The 22,973-nt window shown below is 39.3% G+C and overlaps 1 protein-coding gene across 2 annotated transcripts in view; it reads right to left on the reverse strand.

Moving 5' to 3' along the window:
• Positions 1-293: 293 nt before the first annotated feature.
• The window catches only part of EVI5L (ecotropic viral integration site 5 like), a 40,222-nt gene continuing 17,542 nt past the window's right edge, over positions 294-22,973 (reverse strand). Inside the window, exons 6-20 of one of the 2 annotated variants that reach the window (XM_072399736.1) lie at positions 22,508-22,633; positions 20,669-20,812; positions 20,491-20,580; positions 19,011-19,108; positions 18,862-18,922; positions 17,411-17,464; positions 16,873-16,905; positions 15,975-16,115; positions 15,389-15,517; positions 13,585-13,725; positions 13,040-13,198; positions 11,810-11,956; positions 10,921-11,016; positions 10,424-10,519; positions 294-7,967 (exon numbers count right to left, since the gene is read on the reverse strand). In XM_072399736.1, coding sequence (XP_072255837.1) covers positions 7,680-7,967; positions 10,424-10,519; positions 10,921-11,016; positions 11,810-11,956; positions 13,040-13,198; positions 13,585-13,725; positions 15,389-15,517; positions 15,975-16,115; positions 16,873-16,905; positions 17,411-17,464; positions 18,862-18,922; positions 19,011-19,108; positions 20,491-20,580; positions 20,669-20,812; positions 22,508-22,633 — 1,803 coding nt within the window. In that variant the 3' untranslated portion in view covers positions 294-7,679. The remainder of the gene's footprint in view (positions 7,968-10,423; positions 10,520-10,920; positions 11,017-11,809; positions 11,957-13,039; positions 13,199-13,584; positions 13,726-15,388; positions 15,518-15,974; positions 16,116-16,872; positions 16,906-17,410; positions 17,465-18,861; positions 18,923-19,010; positions 19,109-20,490; positions 20,581-20,668; positions 20,813-22,507; positions 22,634-22,973) is intronic. The other variant, XM_072399737.1, reaches the window with a different exon arrangement.

The raw sequence follows: 22,973 nt of genomic DNA on the forward strand, positions 1-22,973 counted from the left end.
TGGTGCACTACAGTTATGGTTAGAGAGAAAATAGTCCTGCATGTATTAGAAGTCTTCAATAATGGAGCCCCCTGAACAAAGAATAGAGTTACCCAAGAGAGCCAAGGGGTTAGGAAAACTGACTGGGTCCTGTGGATTATTACTTTCTCTTACTATGGTAGCAAATAAACGCAACAGAGATCCTCACTGTATAAAAACATCTGAGCAAGCAAGAATATTATCATCAGAATTCACAAGGTTGCTATATGTGATAGATCTCCACATTTCTCCCTGATGTACAAACGGACACACAGTTTAAGAAGTGTGAATGCATTTATTGGTTAAGTGAGCGTGTGGCAGCAGGAGCCACTACAATACCCCCAGGCGAGGGGCATGATACAATTCCTCCAGTCACGTATAAAGTGCAGGGGGAGCGTGTTATGGCACTGTTATAACACAACAGATAGAAATACACCATTTGTACAATGTTCATTAGCTGCAAGGACACCTTAGAGAATACCATTTATCTTACAAAAAGGAAAAGAAGTGCAAAGTAATAAAACAAAAAAAAGGTTCTGCCTTATGGCTGCACAGCCTCCATCAACTGCCAGCTAGTCCTGCCTGCAGCGTTTGCACTCCTCTGTCACAAGCTGTCATATGGTTGCAGAGCTTCATTTCACTGGCACAACCCTTCCTGTAGCTGCAGAGCATTATCCCAACACACCCTTCAACTGCCAGCTAGTCCTGCCTGCTTTGATGTACTCATTTTGCATGCTGTCATATGGCTGGAGTATCACTTCACAGCTACAAGCCTTTATCTGGCTGCAGAGCATCACCCCAGGGCCACCAATCGTCCTGTGGCTGCGGGGTGTCACTCCAGCACCCCCATCCTTACTGTGGCTGCAGAGCATCAATTCAGTTCATAACCCTACTGTGGTTGCAGAGCATCAACCCAGTGCCACAACTCTTCCTGCTACTGAAAAGCATTATACCACCCTTTCATTGGCTGCAGAGCATCACTTTAATATCATAACCCCAGGCTTATAGAAAATGATCTCACAGTCCAGCATATGGCTGCAGATTATCGCTCTAATTTCAGTCTTTAATGTTTGCATTGCCTTGCTCCACCATCACATTCCCTTATGGTGCTCAGTTGTATGCACACTGCATGGTCTATAAACTGCATGGCTGCATCCACATCATTTTCCAAACACTGTGGTTAGCTGATGATGCCTGCAAGACTAAGACCAAGCCAGAAAAGCCTCCGCAGACTATTACTTAGCTGTTCTACCTCTCTAAAGCAAAATACCTGAATGAAAAGCCTAGGATGAAAGCTTTCGCTATCTGACTCCTGTAATGCCACTTCCAGCTTTTGGAGTTCATATGCAGCACAGGATGACTTGCAGCTTTATCAAAGGCTTCTCATAGCCTTACCCAACCAGCCTCCTCTGCAGGCACTTTGCTGCAAGAACCAATGTCTCCCCATCACATCAATGGCTGCTCCTTCTACCATTCAACACAGCTAGACAGAGACAGCTACTCATATTTACATACTATACACATATGAACAACAGCCGTCCCAGGAGCTCCTAGCACGGAACATAGTGTACCATTCAGAACAATACTAGGTGAAGGTCTGCTGCCATGCTACAGCTCCAGGCCTTCCCCAATCCACATTTAGAGTAATACTATACTATAGGAATCTGTAGTGACCTTGTGCGGGCAGCTATTGCACTTTAATGTAAACAAAATATATATGTTTTTTATATATACTGTATATAGAATAAGTTCTGTGTATTATATTATTCTGACCTTCAGGATCAAGGTTACACCAATGAGAGATCTTTTATTCAAATGCTAAATTGTAGCAGTACTACATATGGTAACCCTTGTGTCCTATATGTGCTCTGTTCTGTGCACCTTGAGTAAAGTAGACACAGCTAGCACTGTGCAGTAAGACCTTCATTCTAAACTGAATGGGAATTGGCACATCCAAACACAGGTGCAGTGAATTAATTGACCCATAGCAAGACAATTGAAGCTGTACCTATTAATGCCAGTTTGCACCCACCACTGAGATGGTCATAAGCCATCCACATAGAGGCACCATACTCTTCTCTAATGGCCTGTAACAGGCAGCACCAACATTACTCACAGTATTGCTGGAACAGCCACAGGACAAAAAAGAATAAGTATGAGTCACATAGAGCTACCTTTTCTCTATAGCCATGATGGCGATAGGTTTGCCGGAGGTGTAAATTTCTACCTTCAACTACTGGAATAACAATTTTCAGCCAAAAGCTGGCAAGTCATTCTGGGATTATTTATCTAAACTGTTGAGCCATAGCTCATTCCAGCCCAATTTAGTTAGGTTTATATAAAGAATAAGGAGGTAAAGAGAAAATATAAATCTCATTTAGTGACTGGAGAACTAAAACGCTTTGTGTGTGTGGTACCAAAGCTTTCTAATAGTTTTGGAACTCCCACCTCCTATGGTGTCACTGTGCAGCGGGGGAAAGATAAGCATGGATGAAAAATGATGAAGATGCAAGTTGATAACACCTCAGTTGGAATTTAGAATATAAATGGTTCTGGGTTCTCTCTTCACCTCATCACACTTTGCTTTAAATGCTCATTTATTGGAGGAAGTAGAGTCATCCATTGCCCATCATCTGTACTTGAAATGTGAATGGTGCTTCTTCTCTGGTATAAGGTATGCCCGCTGCTTCCCTACTTCTCATCTAATGATGTAAACATTTTAACGCACATGTCTTAGCTCAAATTAGAGTTCTCTATTAGAGATGGGTGAACTTTTGAGCTGCTGCATAGCACTCAAATGTCTACATATGGGGGCCCAGGGACACAGCAAGCCTCATTACATTTATGTACCCAATACCTCACACCAGCTAGGTTGTGCCATTTACATTTCATATATAAATATAGGGAAGCAATAGAGAACTGTACTTTACCATAAAAGTTATACCTTAAACATGCTTGATAGAAAGAACACAAAAACAGTCAATTTTTTTCTAAGGGGGCGGCGGAGAAGACTTTTCCACATTTTATACTGTAATACAGACATATATAACAACAGGACCTGTCACATCCATAAATCTATAGTGGCATCTTTGAGTCTTGGGCCTTTGAAAAAAAATAATAAAAAAAAATATAAATACATTTACTGGTTTAGATTGCTGACACTAAGGCATTTACAATAAACAAAATCATTATATACAAATATGTACACAAAAACACAATTTGTTCTTTAGTGTTGGAGTTTGAGTAACACTTCATGTTAGTGGTTTGGATGGAGGTGTTTCGGTGGGTTTGGCACTGCCAGAGAGAGCTGAATAGAGGCACCTTAATTCCATTTGTTGATGGTGGAGGTAAGGAAGGGTCACAGCTGGTGGCCAGGGGGGTCCAATTATATAATAATACAATAATATATATAATATAATAATACAATCATAAAACAGCCTATTCTGATAAAGCAAACCTGTCCAAAGCCTAAGTGATTCAGACTTAGGATACAAACGGGAATATGCGGAGGTTACCTTGGATAGCCTCCGAGATATAGGCACATAAATGATAGACAGATCCTGACTTCTTCCTGTAAAAGTCAAGTTTGGCTATATCTCATAGCAAGCCACCAAAACATCACTTTTTATAGTAAAATGCAAGAGGCAAAAGTAGGGGCAAACCAAACCATTTTAACATACAAATATATTAGGACAGATAACCTCTGCTGTCTAACACCCGAATCAGGACATACATTGCCACAATCGACCATGGACTTAGAAAAATAAACTTACCCATGTTAAGGTACAAGAACTTGGGAACAATACTGTTCCGTGGGAACTAATATCGCTTTGACCACAAGATTTTATCAATAGGTAACCCTTCTACCATGGCATTGGGTCTCAACTTCCCCTGAAGAAGCCAATAAGGAGAAACCCATCGGGCTTAATAGGACTTTCTGAATCTGTCAACATACCTCAAAGAGAACCTGTCTAGAAGGGATTAGCCACAGGAATCTTCTGTATAGTAAACTGTTCTGGCAAATCCCACTAAGATGTATGGGATTGGAACAACTAAAACTTTGAATGTATAAATCTGCCCTAATTGTCCTAATAGATTTGTACAATAATAATACAATCTAACCTTTTTGTTTTCTGAAAAAAAAAAACAACACCCTACTTCTTGCCTTTTTTCTTTAATCTTGCATTTTACAATTATATATAGGGGTTGGCAGCTTCTATCAACATTATGTAGTAGGAGACAACCATAACCTTTTTTTCAAATAGTCGCTTACTAAAGTGAAGGGGCAATCAAAAGGCTTAGATGGTGGGGGAGAATGGGGTCAAAGTAGACTTCACACCTATGTGCACTTTGGATTTGGTATTTGCATGTGTTTTGCAGTAATGGGCCCCAAAAGCACATCTACACAGCTAACAATGCACCTATGCAGCTATGGGAACAAAAAGGAATTATAAATGCTTTCTAGTGCAGTGTTGGAAACACAATGTACAAGGTGCATCAAAAACACGTCTACATAGGTGTAATGGTATATGGCCCCTTACAGGAACAAAGATTTACTTATACGTTCAGCTGCCTATGTATCTGGATCTACTGATCTGAAATATGGTTTTTACAGATGGTAACCTCTACTTTGCATCTTTTACTGAGTTTTAATCTCTCTGGTTTGTGACAGGTTAAGTTTAACCACCATCTGAGAAGGTGCCTGGTGTTGGGTAGTAAATTAAGAAAGCAGATTTGAGATAAAGATAGGAAATAAGGGCCGGCGCACAGAGGCATTAGCTTGTAAATGTCAGACTGAACGGAATTATGTAGAGCATTAATATTGGCATTAGCATTGTTAAGGCTCCTAGGCTGCCTCTAGCGCTGCAGTGCAGGATCAGATCTTATATGAGAACAATACAGGACTTTAATACTTTTATAGTTTTTGACCTTCAGTCCAGGCTGGGGTCTGTAACACTACTTGTATAGAATGCCATAACAAACGTTGGTGCAATGTCATGCCAATCACTTTGAATGCCACCCTAACATACGTTCCCAGTGCACATGAGTTGCAGGGCAAAGCACGCTGCTGCTGCATTTACATTTGTGGTCACTTTTATGATGCATCATTTTAAAGACAGGTCATTAATGGCAGCCTCCATATACCCTGTGCATAGGTTCCCTTTCAGGCTCATCTCTGAGCATATAATATTACCATGTATTATTAATACCAAAACATATTCATAATAAATACTGTAATTTTACACGTAAGGTGTAAGTACCTAAATTTGGCTTAATATTCTCTTATAAATATTCTGCACTAATACATAAATTTGAACCCTTGCTATTCTGTTCTCCAAGTCCCCTGAGGAAACCTTCTTAGGCGAAAAGTGTCCGGCAAGGAGACCTATGTGTTTCACCTACATCTACAAGTATATGAATAGCAATCTAAGTTCAATGGTTACCCTGTAACATTGTCCAGTAACTGGAATAACATATATGTATAACTTCGTGTAATTTTTTAAACCTTTATGTATTTTGCAATTCAATAAAGCAATAAATTAATTTTAAATGGATTACAAGAGAGAGTGCCGCTAAAAGCCTTCTTCTATTACTTCTCTCTCTGTGAAATTAATTTAAAGTTATAGGCGTGGCACATACCGGATATATCTGCTTTTTGATTGATGTATCCCCCCTATGGAATCTCTCTGTATATTCTGACTCTTGGGTGAAGTTTAACTGACCAGCACAGTGTTAAGTCAAAATGGCAGCCACTTCATTATCATACTGGGGCATGTGAACGGTGCAAGCTAAGTGAGAAGGGTTTATTGGTCTTGTAATGCAACATCTGTTGCTTCTGCAAAAACCAAATGAAAGTTATAAACACTTTCTCCTGCTATTTTTTATAATGTATTATGAGTCCTGACATGTCCTGTGTTTTATTATCAATTCAGTACTGAGCTAATAGAGCAGGCCCATAATTCATTGTCAGCCAGGCAAAGATGTCCTCATCTGTGGGATTACAGAAGATGGCTTGCTCTCATAAATCATTGCAGAAGTCACCGAACATCCGCCCTCCTCCACTTCTTTGATTTACTTCTGCCATATAGGCTGGAGCCATTTGTGTATTAGGTACAAGTAAATAAATTACCAGCTAAAAGAACAGCGTTAGGACTATTCCATCATCAGCTCATACTACATTCTTTTAGCAGGGTCCACAAATAAACCTTTTATAATGGATATATATGAGGTTCCATGGTGGATATAACTAAACATGCTTAGATGGCTGGCAGTCCCACTGATTTGTCCAAGACCCAACACCAGTAGGGAGATCAGGGCTATTGAAGAAGCGTCAGAAATCCTAATCTGTACATTTTGTTATCAACATGGCAGCCAGCTAACCGTAATCTTTTGCTTTAGAAAAAGAGCACATGTACCATTTTCTGTATGTTAACATCCCCATCTATTGAAAACGAATAGATTGCCTTAACCAAGATCACCCTAACGTGTTGCATTGATGCATATGTGTTATTGCTGTGCATAATTTAGATAGGGCTTGATAGAACATTTGTTATGGAGAGAAATAGGAAGGCTACCATTTGTAATCTCCCCCTTAAAATCCAGGATCAGCTGATGCCATGGTAAGACTCTTGCATTAATACTTTACCCTTTGCAGTGACTCAAAATCTGGGGGGTAGCATTGGAAAATACCGGTTACTATGATAAAAGGGCGAGATATGTTTAACCCCCGGGAGGTTTCCAGCCCCCTCTGTTTAATACTATGTTCAATGTGCACAATATGCAAATGTTGAATCTAAATAGGAGCCTACTAATTTTGAAGACCTCTGTGATTGCGGTCTTTGACTAGCCCTAAACCTTTTTTTTTTCCTTAAATATGTCATAGAATGAATAGGGATGGATCTGAACCTCCCGATTAATACATTAAAAAATAAACAAAAATGTCTGGTGTTTAGCTTCAATAACTTATCAGAGAAAGAAGGGTCTTACGGGAGTTTTATGTCAACTCTACTACAATGACAGGGCCACATTACAGGTCTTTGATGAGGCACTATCAAGTTTGAGAACCATTGGAGGAAATGTGTTTGGGACTGTAGGTTTTCTTACACTGGACAGCTGGCTGCGATATCGGACCTTGGTCTAGCAGGACACTTTTTTTTTCATTACATTAAATACCAGTGCTGTCCTGGGGGTCTTTGCATTGACCCCCTAATTCTGTATTCTGCATTTCAGGATCTGTTAAATATGAAAAGATCAACCTAATACTGATTGGATTCCAGTTTGCCCCTGCTTACCTCCAGTAGACGTGCTGGTTAGTGTTCTGTGGATGGAAAGATTATAAACAGTGTTGATTTTCGTTTCAGGTTAGTGTTAGATGTGAAAATAAAACACTATACAAGATTATTTCAAGAATGTCAGTAGGACATTTTCGGTCCCTTTCCCAGTGTCCCTTGATACAGTCGAGCGCAGGTTGCATTACTTTGTTTTAGGAGTGTCTTCTTTTATCCTTTTTGGAGTAGTTAAAGCACCCATTACGTACCCTTAGGTTGCTTATTCAGCCAGAAACACCAAAGTTCCTGCTGCTTTCCAAGGCATCAGTCTTTCCATAAGTAGACCCAAAATGGATTCCCTCCCTGTGAGCTCCAGGCTCCATTTTGTCTGTGTTATTCCTCCTCTGCAGGCTCGGGGGGTGAATCAGATGTGGCTCCATTGGTTTCTACACCTTCTTCACTGTCAGAGCTGACAGAATTTCTCAGAGGCCGTAGGAAACAGGACTTGTGGGGTGAATGAGAATACAGGGCATCTTGCAAAGCTCCAAGAGGACGAGAAAGAAGCTCTTCGTCTGAAGAAGGAAGAGAGTCTTCATCCTCCCTTCCTGAATGGGAGGAGAGGTGCAGTCCATCAAAGGCAATCGGATCAGAATAAGGTTTGTGACCTCGAAGAAGGAGAATCTGTAAAGAGTAGACAGCTAATTAAGACAACATATATTTGTATATTAGACTCAACATGCACTGGTCAAGGTGGACAATATACCGAAATGTGGATTCCAGCACACTCTGTATAGCCAAAAGTATGTAAATGATTGAGTGTAGGGTACAGCTACGGCACCAAAATATTTTAGACAATGGTGTGCTTCCAATTTTGTAGCACCAGTTTGAGAAGAGTCCCTTTCTATTCAGGCACAATGCCAGCTCTATAAAGTCATGGGTATTATGTTTGTTGTGGGTAAACAGAGTGGCCTGGACACAGCCCTGACCTCAACCCCACTGAACATCTTTGGTCTTTTCATTCCATGTGGGCCAAATTCCCATTTACACAATTCTTATGAGAAGCCTTTTCAGAAGGCCAGCTGCATTTTACTGCTCCTGACATCCCCTCATTTACTATCATTGTTACATTGTGCGCGCCTCAGTCCACTTTTTATTGCTGTGGAGGTCAGCAAAAATAAAAACTGTGCGCAGAAGGGAACCAGAAGTTCAGCACTACTAAATTTAAATCATTTTCAGAGTGGCTTTCATAGGATAATTTTCATTTCAACGTGGCTACTAACATAAGATTGTAAGCTCTTCTGGCAGGGTCCTCTCCTCCTCCTGTGTCACTGTCTATGTCTGTCTGTCATTTGGAACCCCTATTTAATGTACAGTGCTGTTTAATATGTTGGCGCTATATAAATACTGTATAATAATTATAATAATAAGATAATAATCTCCTGATCTGCCCATTTTTAGCTGCACAAGACAGCATTTCCCTGACTATAGTTGTTGCAGACATCTGTCAGCCAATATTGGGAAGGAAAAACATCAATTAGGTTCAATTTCTGCCGAGCTGTAAATGTTTATGTGACAGCAAGCCAAGAGAGAGCCAGATTGTGTCTGCAATCCAATCTCCGTGTACAGCCAGTGTAAATGTGAAACCTGATCATTTGTGTCTGTGGTGAGCAGATTGGTTAATTGTGCTTTTTATCCTGATACAAGATCAATTTAAACAATTAATGTGGACAAGGAGATTTATTAACTGCTTTCGCTCTAAATGACTGCTGAGCAGAAACAGTAACTTCACTTGATGATATCTATTCTTTATGATAATTTACGTTTCTTTACAAGCACCTTTGTTTGTAATGGAAAATGTGGGACTTAAAAGGCATACTTTATATAAAAAACATTATTTGTAATTTTAAATCTAGAAATAGCATCATAAAAGCGATAACACTCAGTATCTTTGCTAAGATCTAGTAAGATGTTGCCAACATGAGTCTCCGTCTGGCACTTTGATCTAGTACTATGTGACTGTTACCTGGTACCGGTGTTGAATGATACGCATCTATCATGTTACACCTCAGGTACATCGAGAGATAACACATGTCAGTGTTGCTGGGATTAGTCAGTCCTTTACATGTGATCTCTGAGGAATTCTATAAACATTCTTCTATATATATATATATATATACACATTCTTCTCAGTATTGTGTTTTTAAAGATGGTTTTCCTGCATGAGTATACAAATGCGTATGTGCCATTAGAACAAAAAGCTAACAGACATTTATAGGGCCATGAATTGTATATGTATAAGTAAAGCAAAAAAAAAAAAAACTAATAATGAGCAGGGACATACAAAGGTCATAAAGTGCAGTGTTCTCCCCAGCCCCTTTTACTTGGGCGCACCACCCGGCTCGTTTCAGTAACCACCCGGCTGTTTTTGGGTGGTTACTGATGCGTTGCGTCACAATACAGGCACCACCCACCTACAATTTCTTGCCACCCAGCTTAAAAAAACTGAAGTGGAATTTCAATACAGGGGAATTGCAGGAACCCATTGTTCATAACCATTATTCATAACTCATAACTATAATTATTCTGCACATTTTGCAGATCTGCTTCTTCAGGAAATGGATTAAATTGTAATGGTTTACAAGTTGCTTGAGTTCAAACAGGCCCTGGATGGCAGGGCACAAGGACTGTGGATGGCAACCAGCAATGGCCGATGGACTCCCAGAATAAGAAAGATAATGGAAGAAAGAATTATTGCAGGAAATGGCAAACCATATGTTCCTGTCATAGCACTGGCTGCAGATTCCAGTTTTACATTTTTTAATACTTTTGTTGATGACCTTTCTAATTTGTATCAGGATGTGGCATCATTATTTATACACAGATCGCCTTAGATTTCCCCCAGACTACGCACCATTTGTATCTATTGGTTTCATCCTACAGGACAGTCTAGCAGAAGCAAGAATTTTTGAAACCAATACACTTAATCTGTGCTGCTTTGCAGTGATAGTTACTGCTCAACTGCTACTCGCATGCAACCTGAATATACAAAGCCAGACTCAAATCTTTCCTACACAGAGATGTATATGGTATCTGTAGTATCTACCAAATTCATTGCAGAGGTTTCCCAAGGCACTCACCTCTTGCCTCAGCTCATCAATTTGATCCTTCAGTTCTCGGATATACTGTGAGGAGTCCGAGTCTTTCAGTTTTCCCTGTATCATCCCTTCTTCCTTCTGGAAAATCAAGACAGACATTTTTTTAATAACGCGACTGGGGCAGGTAGAAGAAATTTGAACCCAAAAGGAACCCAAAGGCATCAAAGAAAGGACAGAAGATATAGTAAATGACTTAAAAAGACCTTAAAACTGAACTATTGTTCCGTATTCCAAAATTGCTAGGAGGCTGGAATTTAAAAAAGAAAGGACAGGCTCTTCTGTGATAATACATGCTTACCTGCAATGTATAAAAAGTAAATGCTACCAATCTAAGCTTTGAATGGCATTGGTGCCAAATACTGTATGCGGATGACAATTGGTAATGACAGATATCATTCCTTGGTCTTTGGCTTCTAATACTGATTTGGCAGAAATGGGGGATATTGGTCCAGGGACCACTTATTATATACATGACCCACCTGAATCTCCAGTTCAGCTATCCTCTGACGCATCTCAGCCACGGCAGCCATGCTGTCTGCTTCTCTTAGCCGTACCGCCATCACTTCTTCTTTATTCTATTAGGAAACACAAAAAGGGGAACTCAAGATGATCTCTTCATCTTTCTTACCAACAAATAAAATCCTGCAAACTCACAAGGTCAGGTACCTAGGCATCAAAGCCAAATGCTGGGCCATTCTACTAGGAAAAAAGCTCCTTTTCCCCTGACCTGTAACTCTAATGGCTAAATCTTTATCTACCAGTGTGGATTTGGCTGCAACAGGAAAGTTTTGAAGTTGTCACAGTTATGTTTGCCTCCTGCTGCCTCCAAATCCTTTTTGAATGTGAACAAATAACACACTTTTTTATCCTTGCGCTATAAACCCGACATTCCATCTTTTAAACAGGTTTAACACATAAATGGTTATGGATGCACATGAAGAATAAATATAAAAAAAAAAAAATATATAAAAAAAGAAAAATATAAACTTTTATGAAATATTTGAACAGAGAGCTTTATTATACAAATATTAGGTGTTAACCTGCAAAAGAATTTGTCAATTTTGCAAATCATTCTTCACCATACCAGATAACCAGAAAGATGATACGTCTACTTTCTATTCAGCTTCTTGTGTTGCCTGCTGGCAACAGTGTAAAAAAGATAATTTATTCTTCAAAGAATGAGCATTCAGATGACTCCAGGGCTAGTAATACTGACAATGGAAGCAGATGACTGACAAAATTACTTTGCCAGGTGTAAGTTTACATACATGCATTCAGATCATTAGCCTGTGTAGCTCTTGAGGCAGCAGGGGTCAATATAAAACCTTATCTTTAAACATCTAGGGCATAGCTCCCATTATATCTCACCTTACATTGTGTCACCGCATGTTTCCTCTTATTCTCATTCATTTGGGTCTGCAGGGCCTTGTTCTGTGCTGCCTCGCTGTGCAACCTTTCTCTGAGCTCCTTGCACTCTTTCTCCAGCCGGGACAGCTGCTTTTCATGCATTATCTCCTAAAGAGGACAAAGACCATCAGCCAATGGAAATGCTTTATCAGAACCAAACTAAAGAACTGCTTCACATTTATTACATCAGTGGGTAGGATTTCATCCCTACAGAGTTCAGACAAAAAAAAGACACGTTCTATAAGGTGGCCTATCCTACATCCTTACAGAATCACAAGTTTACAGCCCTTGTTATGGATTAGGTTTGCTTGTTATTGATAAGATGCTATAGGGTTATCTATCGCAGTTACATCCAATCCATGTTTTCATGACTTATTTAATTGACTGTTTAGAATACCCTTGGCTTTCCTATGGAAATTGGCTTTTTTTATTGGACACTAAAGAAAAAGGTGCTTTGATTTCCAAATACATCTCATTAACAGTTTTGTTGCATTTTACATAGATGGAAGGGGCTCCTGATATGAAAGTAAGCACAAACCAGACAACCAGAAACATTTGTGCTCACCCCTCTTTATTATTAATGGCAGAAGACATATTGGGTCTGATTTAATAAATCTCTCCAAGGCTGGAGAGGATACATTTCAGTGAAGCTGGGTGATCGAGTAAACCTGGAAAAGATTTCTTCAAAGTCAAATACTATTTGCAAGCAAATGTTTTGAAACCTGGGCCAGATACATTCCAGGTTTGCTAGATCACCCAGCTTGAAAGTGTATCTTCTCCAGCTTTGGAGAGCTTTATTAAATCAGGCCCATTGTGTATGTGCCCACCCCTACCATTGAATAGCTTTGAGATTGTAAACGACAATGGGCCTTTTTTTCTACTTCTATCTACGTCTATTGTCTGGGAGAGCTTTAATAAATCAGGCCCACAGTGTGAGTAATATGTTTTATCATTTTACTGCTCACCGTTATGTAGGTTGTATGAAACCTGCAAGCCTCCATGCTTACCGCTACCTCTAATGCATATGTAATTCAATAAACAAAAGTTATTTATTGTATACTCAGCACCAACTTATTAGAAAATCATCCTATTTAAGGTGTCAGTGTGACCCAGTCTGAACTCTGCATGAAAGAAATATACTACACAAAATTTAATACAGGAGACAACCACTGACGGGAAGCGCAAGGTCACCTGACTTTCCAGAATGAGTACCCTCTGGCGAAGTTCACGGGTTTCACTCTGAGCCTGGACTTCTCGTAACCGAGAAGACATGACCTCATCCTGCAGGTCCCCGGCTGCGCTCTTACGAGGCGAGTCTTTCCAAATGCCACCTCCCCGTGAAGACAGGGCCTACATGATGAAAAACATGATGGGAAATAGAATAAAGATACAAAGCATGTTTCAATGTTCCTTGCAGCTAACAAAATGAAAAATATTAGGTGCCAGTTGTCAACCACCATAATGACCTGTATGACAGTCATACTACTGTACTTCAGTTCACACCAAAAGTTACTTTTCTGCACTTGCAGCTTATTTAATGTATAAACATTTAGAAACACGTGGATGATAGAGAGATCACTAGATACATTTTAGGATTAGGCCCATGAGCCTGCAAGTATAACAGGGAGCTAATAGCAGTATCCTTTGTGCTTTCAAAAAAGAGCCCCTAGTTCCATTTTCACTCAATGACAGTGAAAGATTTTCAGCACAGGAATTTACAGAAACAGAAAGCTAACCTGCCAACGGTCGCTCAGTTCAGTCACTTGTTGCTGTCCTTCACGCATGACCTGTAGGGCATGGGCCTCTCTCCTCCGCAGGACCTGTACCTCATCCTGGAGCAATGCAAGGTTGTTCTCATCTGGAAGTGCACTGTTCCGCTGCAGAAAAGTAAAAAAATGTATTAATGTTAAAAGGCAAAATAGAAATAGAAAACTGTTTACAATAAACCAATGCTTGCTAATCTGTATTTAAAGCATTTAGGAGTAGTGAGGATATAAAACCCTATCAGCTTTACTTTGTTGTGGTCGGAGTCACAACAAAAAGTAATAGAAAATGTTTCCTGATTGGACAATTTTGCGTTTATCACTATTTTAGTAGCAACTTAAAACTTCTGATTTCCCATAACTTTCTAACTGTGACTCATGGGGATACAGACTAACCTTTCTCACACTATCCAAAAATAAATGTTTTGGCTTCAGGCATCAACTGTAAACAGTGGCCAGGTTTTGGACTTAATATAAAAAGTCCCATGCTGTGAGAACATTAATAAATCTTGCAGCAAAGAACTAGAAATGTGTACCTAGGTATGAGACTGGCCTTTAACAAGGAAATGGGTCATAGGAGTTTATTCTCAGGTGAAATTGTGCAGAACACGGCTAAGTCTGGCCTAGGCATCTAAAAACTCCGGTGCAGTCATTGAAAAGCAGTACACAAGCTTTAACAAGATTGCCCCCTCCCCAATGACCTGTGTAGGTGCTGTTCATAAGGATCAGTTCACTCTCAAACTTTACAGCAGAAGCACTGTAGTCATTCAAGTTGTTCTCTAAGAATTTAGGGTCCCTCTGCCCCCCGTTTCCTAGAAGTAACTCGGCAGCTCACCCCACTCAGCTAACCCCGATTGCACTTTCAGATGAGAATCAGCATCTTTTAAGCATACTAACCTCTGATAAAGTGAGCTGAGCTGCAGGCTTTAACAACTTCAATTTCTAATGATGTTTTAAGCTGAATTACTTCACAGTGCCAGCAGCTACAGAGATGTAGAAGAACTGCTTTTAAAGGTAAATTATTGCTCCCAAAAATATGTGATGTCCCTAAATGCTATAACCTTCACTTTAAAGCCATAATGTTTTTTATTAAGGTTTATATCCTTAATAAGACTCCTGATATGATTTTTACTTATTCTAGAATAAACGTGAATACAGAACTCGTTCTCTGCTCTATTACAGAACTTCTACACAACATCACAGGAGCATATGGATTCTCTTCCATAAAGCAGCCATAGGCCCCCGGGGTCCGTTGTGCCCAGCACAGGAGTCTGTCACATAATATCTTAAAAATGAACCGAGTACATTTGATGCAAACACAGTGAGTAGAAAACCTTGTCCTCTGTCAGCATGTTGCAGAGAAGAACCCTTGTTTTCTTTATGAAAGAGCTCTCCGCTCAACAAAAGTCATGTTTTCTGCTGTTTGAAATGGGTGGCCAGGGAACCCACCCAACTCTTTCATGGTCAGCTCCAGTAGCCCAAAGCAGCTTTTGGAAAGCTTTTAAATATCAGTAAAAATCCTCAGTAAAAAATAAAAAAGTAAAAAAAGCCTGAAGCCTTTTTCATAACCAATTAGTTTGTGTGCGACATACACAGTACAAAATATTTTGCCAGCAGTTCACTGTAACACTGCAATGGAGTTTAACCATGATACCAGATATATGGAGCCAGCAAGTGTTTACTATGTTAGACTTTTACTTCTAAGAGTTTCTTAAAATCAAGCCTGTGGGAAGTTTCTGGCCATCTCTACAATGTACTGGTTGTGTTAACGTGTTACCTTTTCCAAGTCTACAACTTTCTCCTGCATATCTTTCAGTGCTTCCAGAGTCTCAGCTTCTCTCATCCGTGATTGTTCCAGCTCTGACTCCAAATGGGAAACTAACTCTGAAGTGACCCTGGGATCATTCTAAAATGTGTACACAAACATACATATTAACATTTTTATTAACCAATGACAGAAATATGATATAGACAAAGTACAGTCATTATTGAACATGTTATGATATACAGGAAGTATATTGGGTACAGTAAAGCTGTAAAAATAATGATATACAGATATTCTCTATGTACCCTGTAGGTGTATGTTGAAGTTCCTATATGCTAGTTATGATTATATTATGATATACTGGATAAACTTGCGAGTTGTACTTTTACAGGTCATCACATATAAGGTGTATGGAGTGTAAGCTGTGGTTATATACAGAACGGAAATCCCTGTATTCTTAGGGTTGAAGTATGAAGCACAAAAGCACAATCAATGTAATTTTTTCAGCTTGTGTATTGTGTTCATTTTACACCCAAAATACCGTTCACCAACTTCGGAGTGTATTATCTGAAAGCCTTGAACCTGGTGTGTATCTTACCGGTTTGTCCTGTAGCTGTCGGATTTGGTTCTGAGCACTCTGTAGGTTTTCAGTTGCTGTGTAATATTGCTGCTTTACTACAGCCAGCTCTCGCTTTATGGCGTAGTTTTCCTCCGCTTCCTGAGCCCTTGTCACCTGACCCTGAAAGCATTCAGTATAATCAAGTTAAGTTGGTTCTGATATGTTAGAATACTTGATAGCTTTATCATGCAACCGATTTTGGTTAAATAGGAGTTTATTCATTTTTCTCCATGCACTTAGTTTAGCATTTCACCAATTACCCCAGCAACATTCAGGTCGGCTTTAGACATTCACCTGGTTGTAGGATTGAGATAAAGTTCTGAACTAGTTATTTTATAGGAAAAGAGACCATGACAATGCTATATCAGCTTCTGAAAGTGTCAGCTGACCATTTTCTGGAAGGATTTGTTGTTACTGTACCGCAGCTATTGTCTGGCACTGAATCTTTGTATACTACACTCCTCTTGTATATTTGGCAAGCATATATTTTATGGAAAGCCATGCTATCCATATTGTTTGAGGTTGATCAGACCATATCCAGCCTTCCTTTAAGTTTATGGGCCCTCCTTATGTCGCCCATGTTTAGGAGACATTGGCGTGGCCCTTGGTACCTGGCCTGTTAGGACCACCATTTCTTAACATATTAGATATAGGTTAAACCTAATGTATGGGAGTTAAATGGTTACTCCTGGCACACATTTGCTAAGTCTACCTTTTCTTTCTTGTATTCTACAATAAAATAGATATTTGCTATTGACCCAAAGAAACAATTACCACCCACTTTCTCCTATTATGACAGGAAAAAATACTGGGAAAAATGGAAATAATAAGGGGATGATCCTAAAGCCCAAAAAGGCAAGAAGATAGAAAACTGTACCTGGATGAGCCTGTCCGCTAATGCAGCACTCTCCTATGAGACAGTCCACAAGGACGAGGAGACGGTAAGGAAAAGGGGTATAGCAAGAAAGAGGCAGAAAGAGAAAGAAAGAGCAGAGGGGAGAGAGAAAGAAAATGGTAACCACCACCGCACTACAAGAAGCAGGTTTGAATTAGACAGGTCAATCTAAAAAGAATGCTACATTAAATACTGCATTATCACCCTGAGAGGATTTAAAAATGGCTGCTTAAATCGGCCTAAATAGTCTAAGTGGGAAACATGAATAAAGGTGGGCAATAGGCAAAAAGAATATCACTCGCCAACATGCCCTTATATTTAAAAAGTAGACAACTGAGATGACATAAAATAAAATTGATAGAAAAAGCTAAAATTACGTTTAGTAAGAATATCAAGCAGCCATCTTTAAATGTGATGTGTTGGAGGAAAAAGGGGATAGGAGCAAGATGGCAATACGATAGACTGTGTATTGAGCATACAGGGTACAGCTAAATAAAAATAAAAAAAACACAAATCTTACCTTTTCTAGAGTTTCAATACGTTGCTTCAGAAGTCTATTCTCAGTTCTTAATCTCTGCATATAGTATTGACAGACAGATAGATATCAGGTGAGAAAAAATAAAACTATTCACATCTAAAAGTCATACTTACATTTAAGGCCAAACGGATCAATACGGATTGCTGTGTGATCTGACCCAATAGATATCATTGGATTTAGCCAATGCAGTCTAAATAAATAACCCAATTTAGCAATGCCCATAAATACTGCCAAATCCTACCTAGATTGTATTTACATTGTTTTTAGGGAAATAAAAGACTTTTAAAATGGTACAATGTGTTATGGATTACACTGCTTAGATTTACTATAATATACATTATATCTTAATATATGTAAATATGTTTTAATACTTTTTTGTTTTACATTCTTCTACCTCTAAAAAATGTTTTTATCCGAGCACATTCAGAAGAAATAACCACAGATGTCTCTTTAGGCGGTTTACTAACAAAGCCATGTGGTCATCGTGCTATAGTTGACATGATGATCAAATGATCGGGAACGATTTCCAAAACATTTCTGCGGACTGGACACGGTCAGTGACAGTTTGGGCCAACAGCTTGAAGCATGCAACTCTGCACCATCTAGGTTATAAAAATGGAATGTACAGTTATGTGGCATTCCGCAGAACTCTTATCCACATGTAGCACAACTCGAGCGCTGCTGCTGTTAGTTTCTGGCAGGGAGTAATCTACTTAGGTCATAGACAATTTCTATACTATAAGGTTTATTATTAAATGGAGTCTGGGAAAAAAAGAACTAGGGAGCAGAATGCAACCAAATAAACTGGTCAATAGTGATGATTATGTCTCAGGTCCTATGAAAGCAACCAGGTAACCAAATAACCCAACTGCACTTTAATAAGCGACAGGCAGGCTCTGATTTCACAGACACCACATTGTCTTCCTTTCTTTCTGATCAAAATCCTAGCTATACCTTCTAACAAAGCATAAGATATACACGAAGGGCATTACCCACAGACAACATTTCCAGGCTAGGTCAGGTTAGACCCCAGGGTCTAGGTTCCAAAGCCCTGACTATGTGAGGCCCAATTTGTAAAGGCAATTGTGACTTTCAGACTCCCTTTTACAAGGTCAAATCCTGAATATTTATCTTTCATTCCAGAGTCACACTATCGAGCAACCTCAGAGGTTAAGTGAGGCAAGCAAATACCTTTCACATCGGACTGGCTTTTCCCTCCTTATCTGCTGGCAACAACAGCAGAAAAAGAAATAATTAAATCCCTTAACAAGGAAAGACCTTTAAAAAGTGGAAACTGTAAATACGGTTCTGGCTAAATACCTACAGAACAAATTGCTAAAGAAATAGCGAGAGACTGCTGCTTGGCCCCTTCATACAACCTGTAAATGAAAATAGGTTAATAACTGGTTCCATAACTTCTAATAGATTGTTACCTTGATTTCAATTTGCTCCTCCATTTCCTTACTTTTGATAGCAGCATATTCTTTTTCCAATCTAAATGGGGAGGAACAGAATATATAAGCCTAAAGCCACTTCTAGAACATTGAATTACCCCAATCACTGCTCAATACCATCCTCATACCGTTTCATTCTCTTTGGATTATACTTGACTTGGTAGGCCTTGAGAATCAGTTTATCGGGGCAGCTGTCAAACTGGTGCGGGATAACCTTCTGAAAATACTGAAAACGTACAGAAAGTTAATTTCAGTTTTTTGAGATCAGTACATTAAATGACTACAGTACAATAAGTCAACAACAAAGGATCACTGGTTTGATTACACTGGCCTCTCTAAAAGTGTTTTGAACAAGCAGCAGTTCTGACATAAGCAAAAGCATGTTTATGCAAACCCTTAGGGTATAACTCAAATTTTATTAAGAAAAAAAAACAATTATTTGCAGAATCATTCATTCTTCTTTAACCCCTTTAGCAATCTAATTCTGTCAGTTTTTTGATGCAAAAAGTGATCCTAATTTTTTTGCATAGAAATTTTTGTTTATATTGTGGACCTGTAATTCTTAGGATTAACTCCCGGGTATGATAATTATATTTATTTATTATATTATATTCATAAATTATAATATAATACATACATATAAATAATTTTAAAAAATAATGAAATAATAGACAACAATGTATTTTAAAATAAAATATAAAATTAAAAATGTACTTTTATTTTTATTGTATGTTGTATAGTGTTTTTTTTACTGTAAAAACCATTTAAAAGCAGATTACATTGTAATCTGCTTTTAAATTTCCCGCCCGGCCACACCCCAAATACATCCCCACTCAAAATGAACTGAAATGACTGAAAATGTCACATCCTCCCGGGTGATGTGAGTGGGGATGTTCCGCCCACCTCACCCTGACGCTGCTGCTCTGCATCTCCAGACCTTCTGCATTGTGCATCGCATCTTCCAGGAGATGCGAGCAGCAATAGCAAATTGCAGGGGTGGTGCCAGCTGCCATCAACCCCAGAATTTACTATTGCTGCTGGCATCTGCAGTTAGATGTGAAGCACAATGCAGAAGTCCTGCATTGTGCTTCGCATCTCACTGCTGATGCGAGCAGCGGCGTGGCCGGTACTCGGTAATCTGCTTTTAAATTTCCAGCCCGGCCACGCCCCCCGACGGACCGGCACTCCGGCATCACAGCGGGACCATCAGATCGCCGCTGGTGCGCAGGGCAAAGGTAAGGGGGGCTTCTAAAGTTACCCGGAGTGTGACTCGGGATTACCACTTTTTGCATGCAAAATCCACCCCGAGTCACATTCGGGATTACCGCTAGGGGGGTTAAGGAAAAGCTGTTTTTTACTATGTCCCCTATATAGGAGGACAAGGTAGGGTCTCATAGCCACCTGAGTATTTTCAGTATCTAAATGAGAAAAGCTGCACCCTTACAGAATAGTATAGGCCTTAGAGTATCTCTCTACAAACAGTCCTCCTAAAAATGGTGAAATATTTTATAGGGAGTCTATTCAATACCAATTTGCCTGATGTTTGGATGCAGTCTGGCTTCTATTGCCCCTCTCTACTCATAACACAAGCCAACTAACAATTCCTACCTGTGACATCCCCTCCATGTCCAACTGCATGAGCTCTGTCTGGTTTACGGTCAGTATTGCCATCCCTACTCGAAATATGACCTCCAGTCCCTGCAAAGTGAAGTAAACAGTGATAAATCACATATTAGTCTTTAATAAGACAGGCCTTCCTCGATAAGTAATGAAGACTGCCACTTACCTCATAAATGAAGATATCAAAGATACGTGTGGCCACAGGTAGAGGAAAGGTAGTGAGAAACAAGGTTAAAAACCAAGAGGAGGCGTACATTGATGTGTGGAAACAGTGAGAGCGGAAATGTAGATTTAGTTCTGGGAGCTGGTCCTGTAAAATATACATAGTATAAGTAAGGAGAAAAGAATTGCTTACAATGAATGCGGCATTACAGTATATGTAGTATTGTAACGTAATATAAAGTATATGAAGTTAGTAACGTAAAAGCACATTATTCTCTTTAATAAATATTCTATGCATTTCATTTTATTCCCTGTAAAGAATTGCTTTCTATAGGATTGTTTTTTATTCCACAGACCGCACAGACTCCAGGTCAGGCCATTTTGAAGAATGTAGGGGGCATCTCCATTGCCTTAGAAAGCAGTGGTACTAAATCATCAACTTTGGGGTAAATCTGTAGCAAGGCTCTGATCATGGCGGCAAAGTTGACTACAGGAGTATAGAAATGCTACGAACGGCATTCTGCAGCTCTGATCTACTAATTGACCATGCCTCTACAGATCTACCTGTGTGAATGGCATGATCAGATTAATATACTTCCAAATATAAAGGGCTGAAAACGAAAGGCACTTTATAAGAGATAAAAATCCACAGGACAAAAGAGAAAGATAATTTACTCACTGTTCCCTGGAATCCATAGCCCAGGGGGTGACACTACTATCCTGCCTGAGATCCCAGGAAATACTCCAAATCTCAGAAGACACAACGTCACAGGGCATTTTTTTTAACATCTGGGCTACTTAAATATTCCCTTTGATCTCCCCATAAAGAATGATTACCTAATGTTCGATTACTTGCCACAGGTGGAAGTCAAAGGAAAGGCAACTAAGTTATTTGGACGTTTTGTCCCTTGCAGTTTAATGTGGCATTTTAGCAAGGGGTATGGAGTCACACTAAATAATTAGAACTTCTTTAGGTGCAGATGTAAACTTTTTTTTTAGTGAAGCTGCAGAAGGATAAAAGCCCTGTTACCAGAACAGAAAGTTACCAGAACAGAACCACAGGTAAAAGAGGACAGGTTCTCATCCTTCCCCACTCTGTGTAACACAGCTGCAGCTGCAGGAGACTTGACTGTTCGCCTTTATCCAAAATATCACTAAATCTTAAAAGGTAACAGCACTCCTCCTTTTTTAAACATTATTTCCACTGTTACTGGTAAGGTTTCTGTTCCTCTATTGTTTTCTCAGGTCATACCATGTGTACACGGCAGGGGGTTAAATTTACCCTTTCTGATGATGTCATTACCAGGTTTTGTTAAAAACACTGTGGCGTGCTGTGGGATTTTTAATATAGATTGTACTGTGGTGGACAAATGTTTTCACAAGCCTACCTGATTTTATATATATATATATAATAATTAAAGCGTACCTAAACTAAGAAATTTCACTTTACATAAAAGGGTAGACAACCCTTTTATGTTGAGTAAAAATTCTGGTTGTTTGTATTTTTTTTTTAAGTGCAACACCCTTTTTTTGGGGGGGTCGGGTGACGTAGGAATAAGAACCCGGAAAAAGAGGTTAAGGTGGCGCCGGCTCGGTGACGGATACTGGGACGTCGCGGGACCCGATGGAAGAGACCTCCGGACCGATCGACTGCGCTGCGGGATTGAAGGTAAGTGGATTTTTTTTGTTTTGGGCATTTTTCAGTTAACTCCCCTAATCCCCTCAACATTTCATCTGCTCATCAATGTTCACTTTAATGTTCAACTAACAAGTTACATTTTGTAAAACAGATCCAAGGACAAAGAATGGATTTATGTAGGCAAGGAAATAAACAAAAATGTACCTGTAACAAATATTCCAGCTGATATATACATAAGCCCAGCTCAGCCATACTGGGTTTAAAGAGTTCGCGTAATCGATATTCCTGCATCAGCCGCACAAACACACAAAAAGCTTCTTCCTCTGGCATCTGACAAGGAAAATACAAAAGAAACAGATAGGAAAAGAGTTACACATAAAATCATGCTTGAAAAAACATTACATTTCCCCTGACTGATTGTAAGATACAATAATTGTTATGATGGGGTCCGGAGTGTCAATAGAAACGATTTATTAAAATATGAAAAAGAAAAATGAATACAGCTCAAGCTGTAATACTTCAATCAGTAGTTGTCCCAAGCAATAATTTTACTGCAGCACAAAATGCTAGGATAATTCACTCTGCTAAGTGAACAGACTATCGTTCTGTAGTAAAATCAATCCCAATGTATAAATTGCTTACATATGCACAAAACAGTTGTCAGTACCTG

The sequence above is a fragment of the Pyxicephalus adspersus genome, chromosome 2 (assembly GCF_032062135.1).
Source record: "Pyxicephalus adspersus chromosome 2, UCB_Pads_2.0, whole genome shotgun sequence".
NCBI lineage: Eukaryota > Metazoa > Chordata > Amphibia > Anura > Pyxicephalidae > Pyxicephalus > Pyxicephalus adspersus.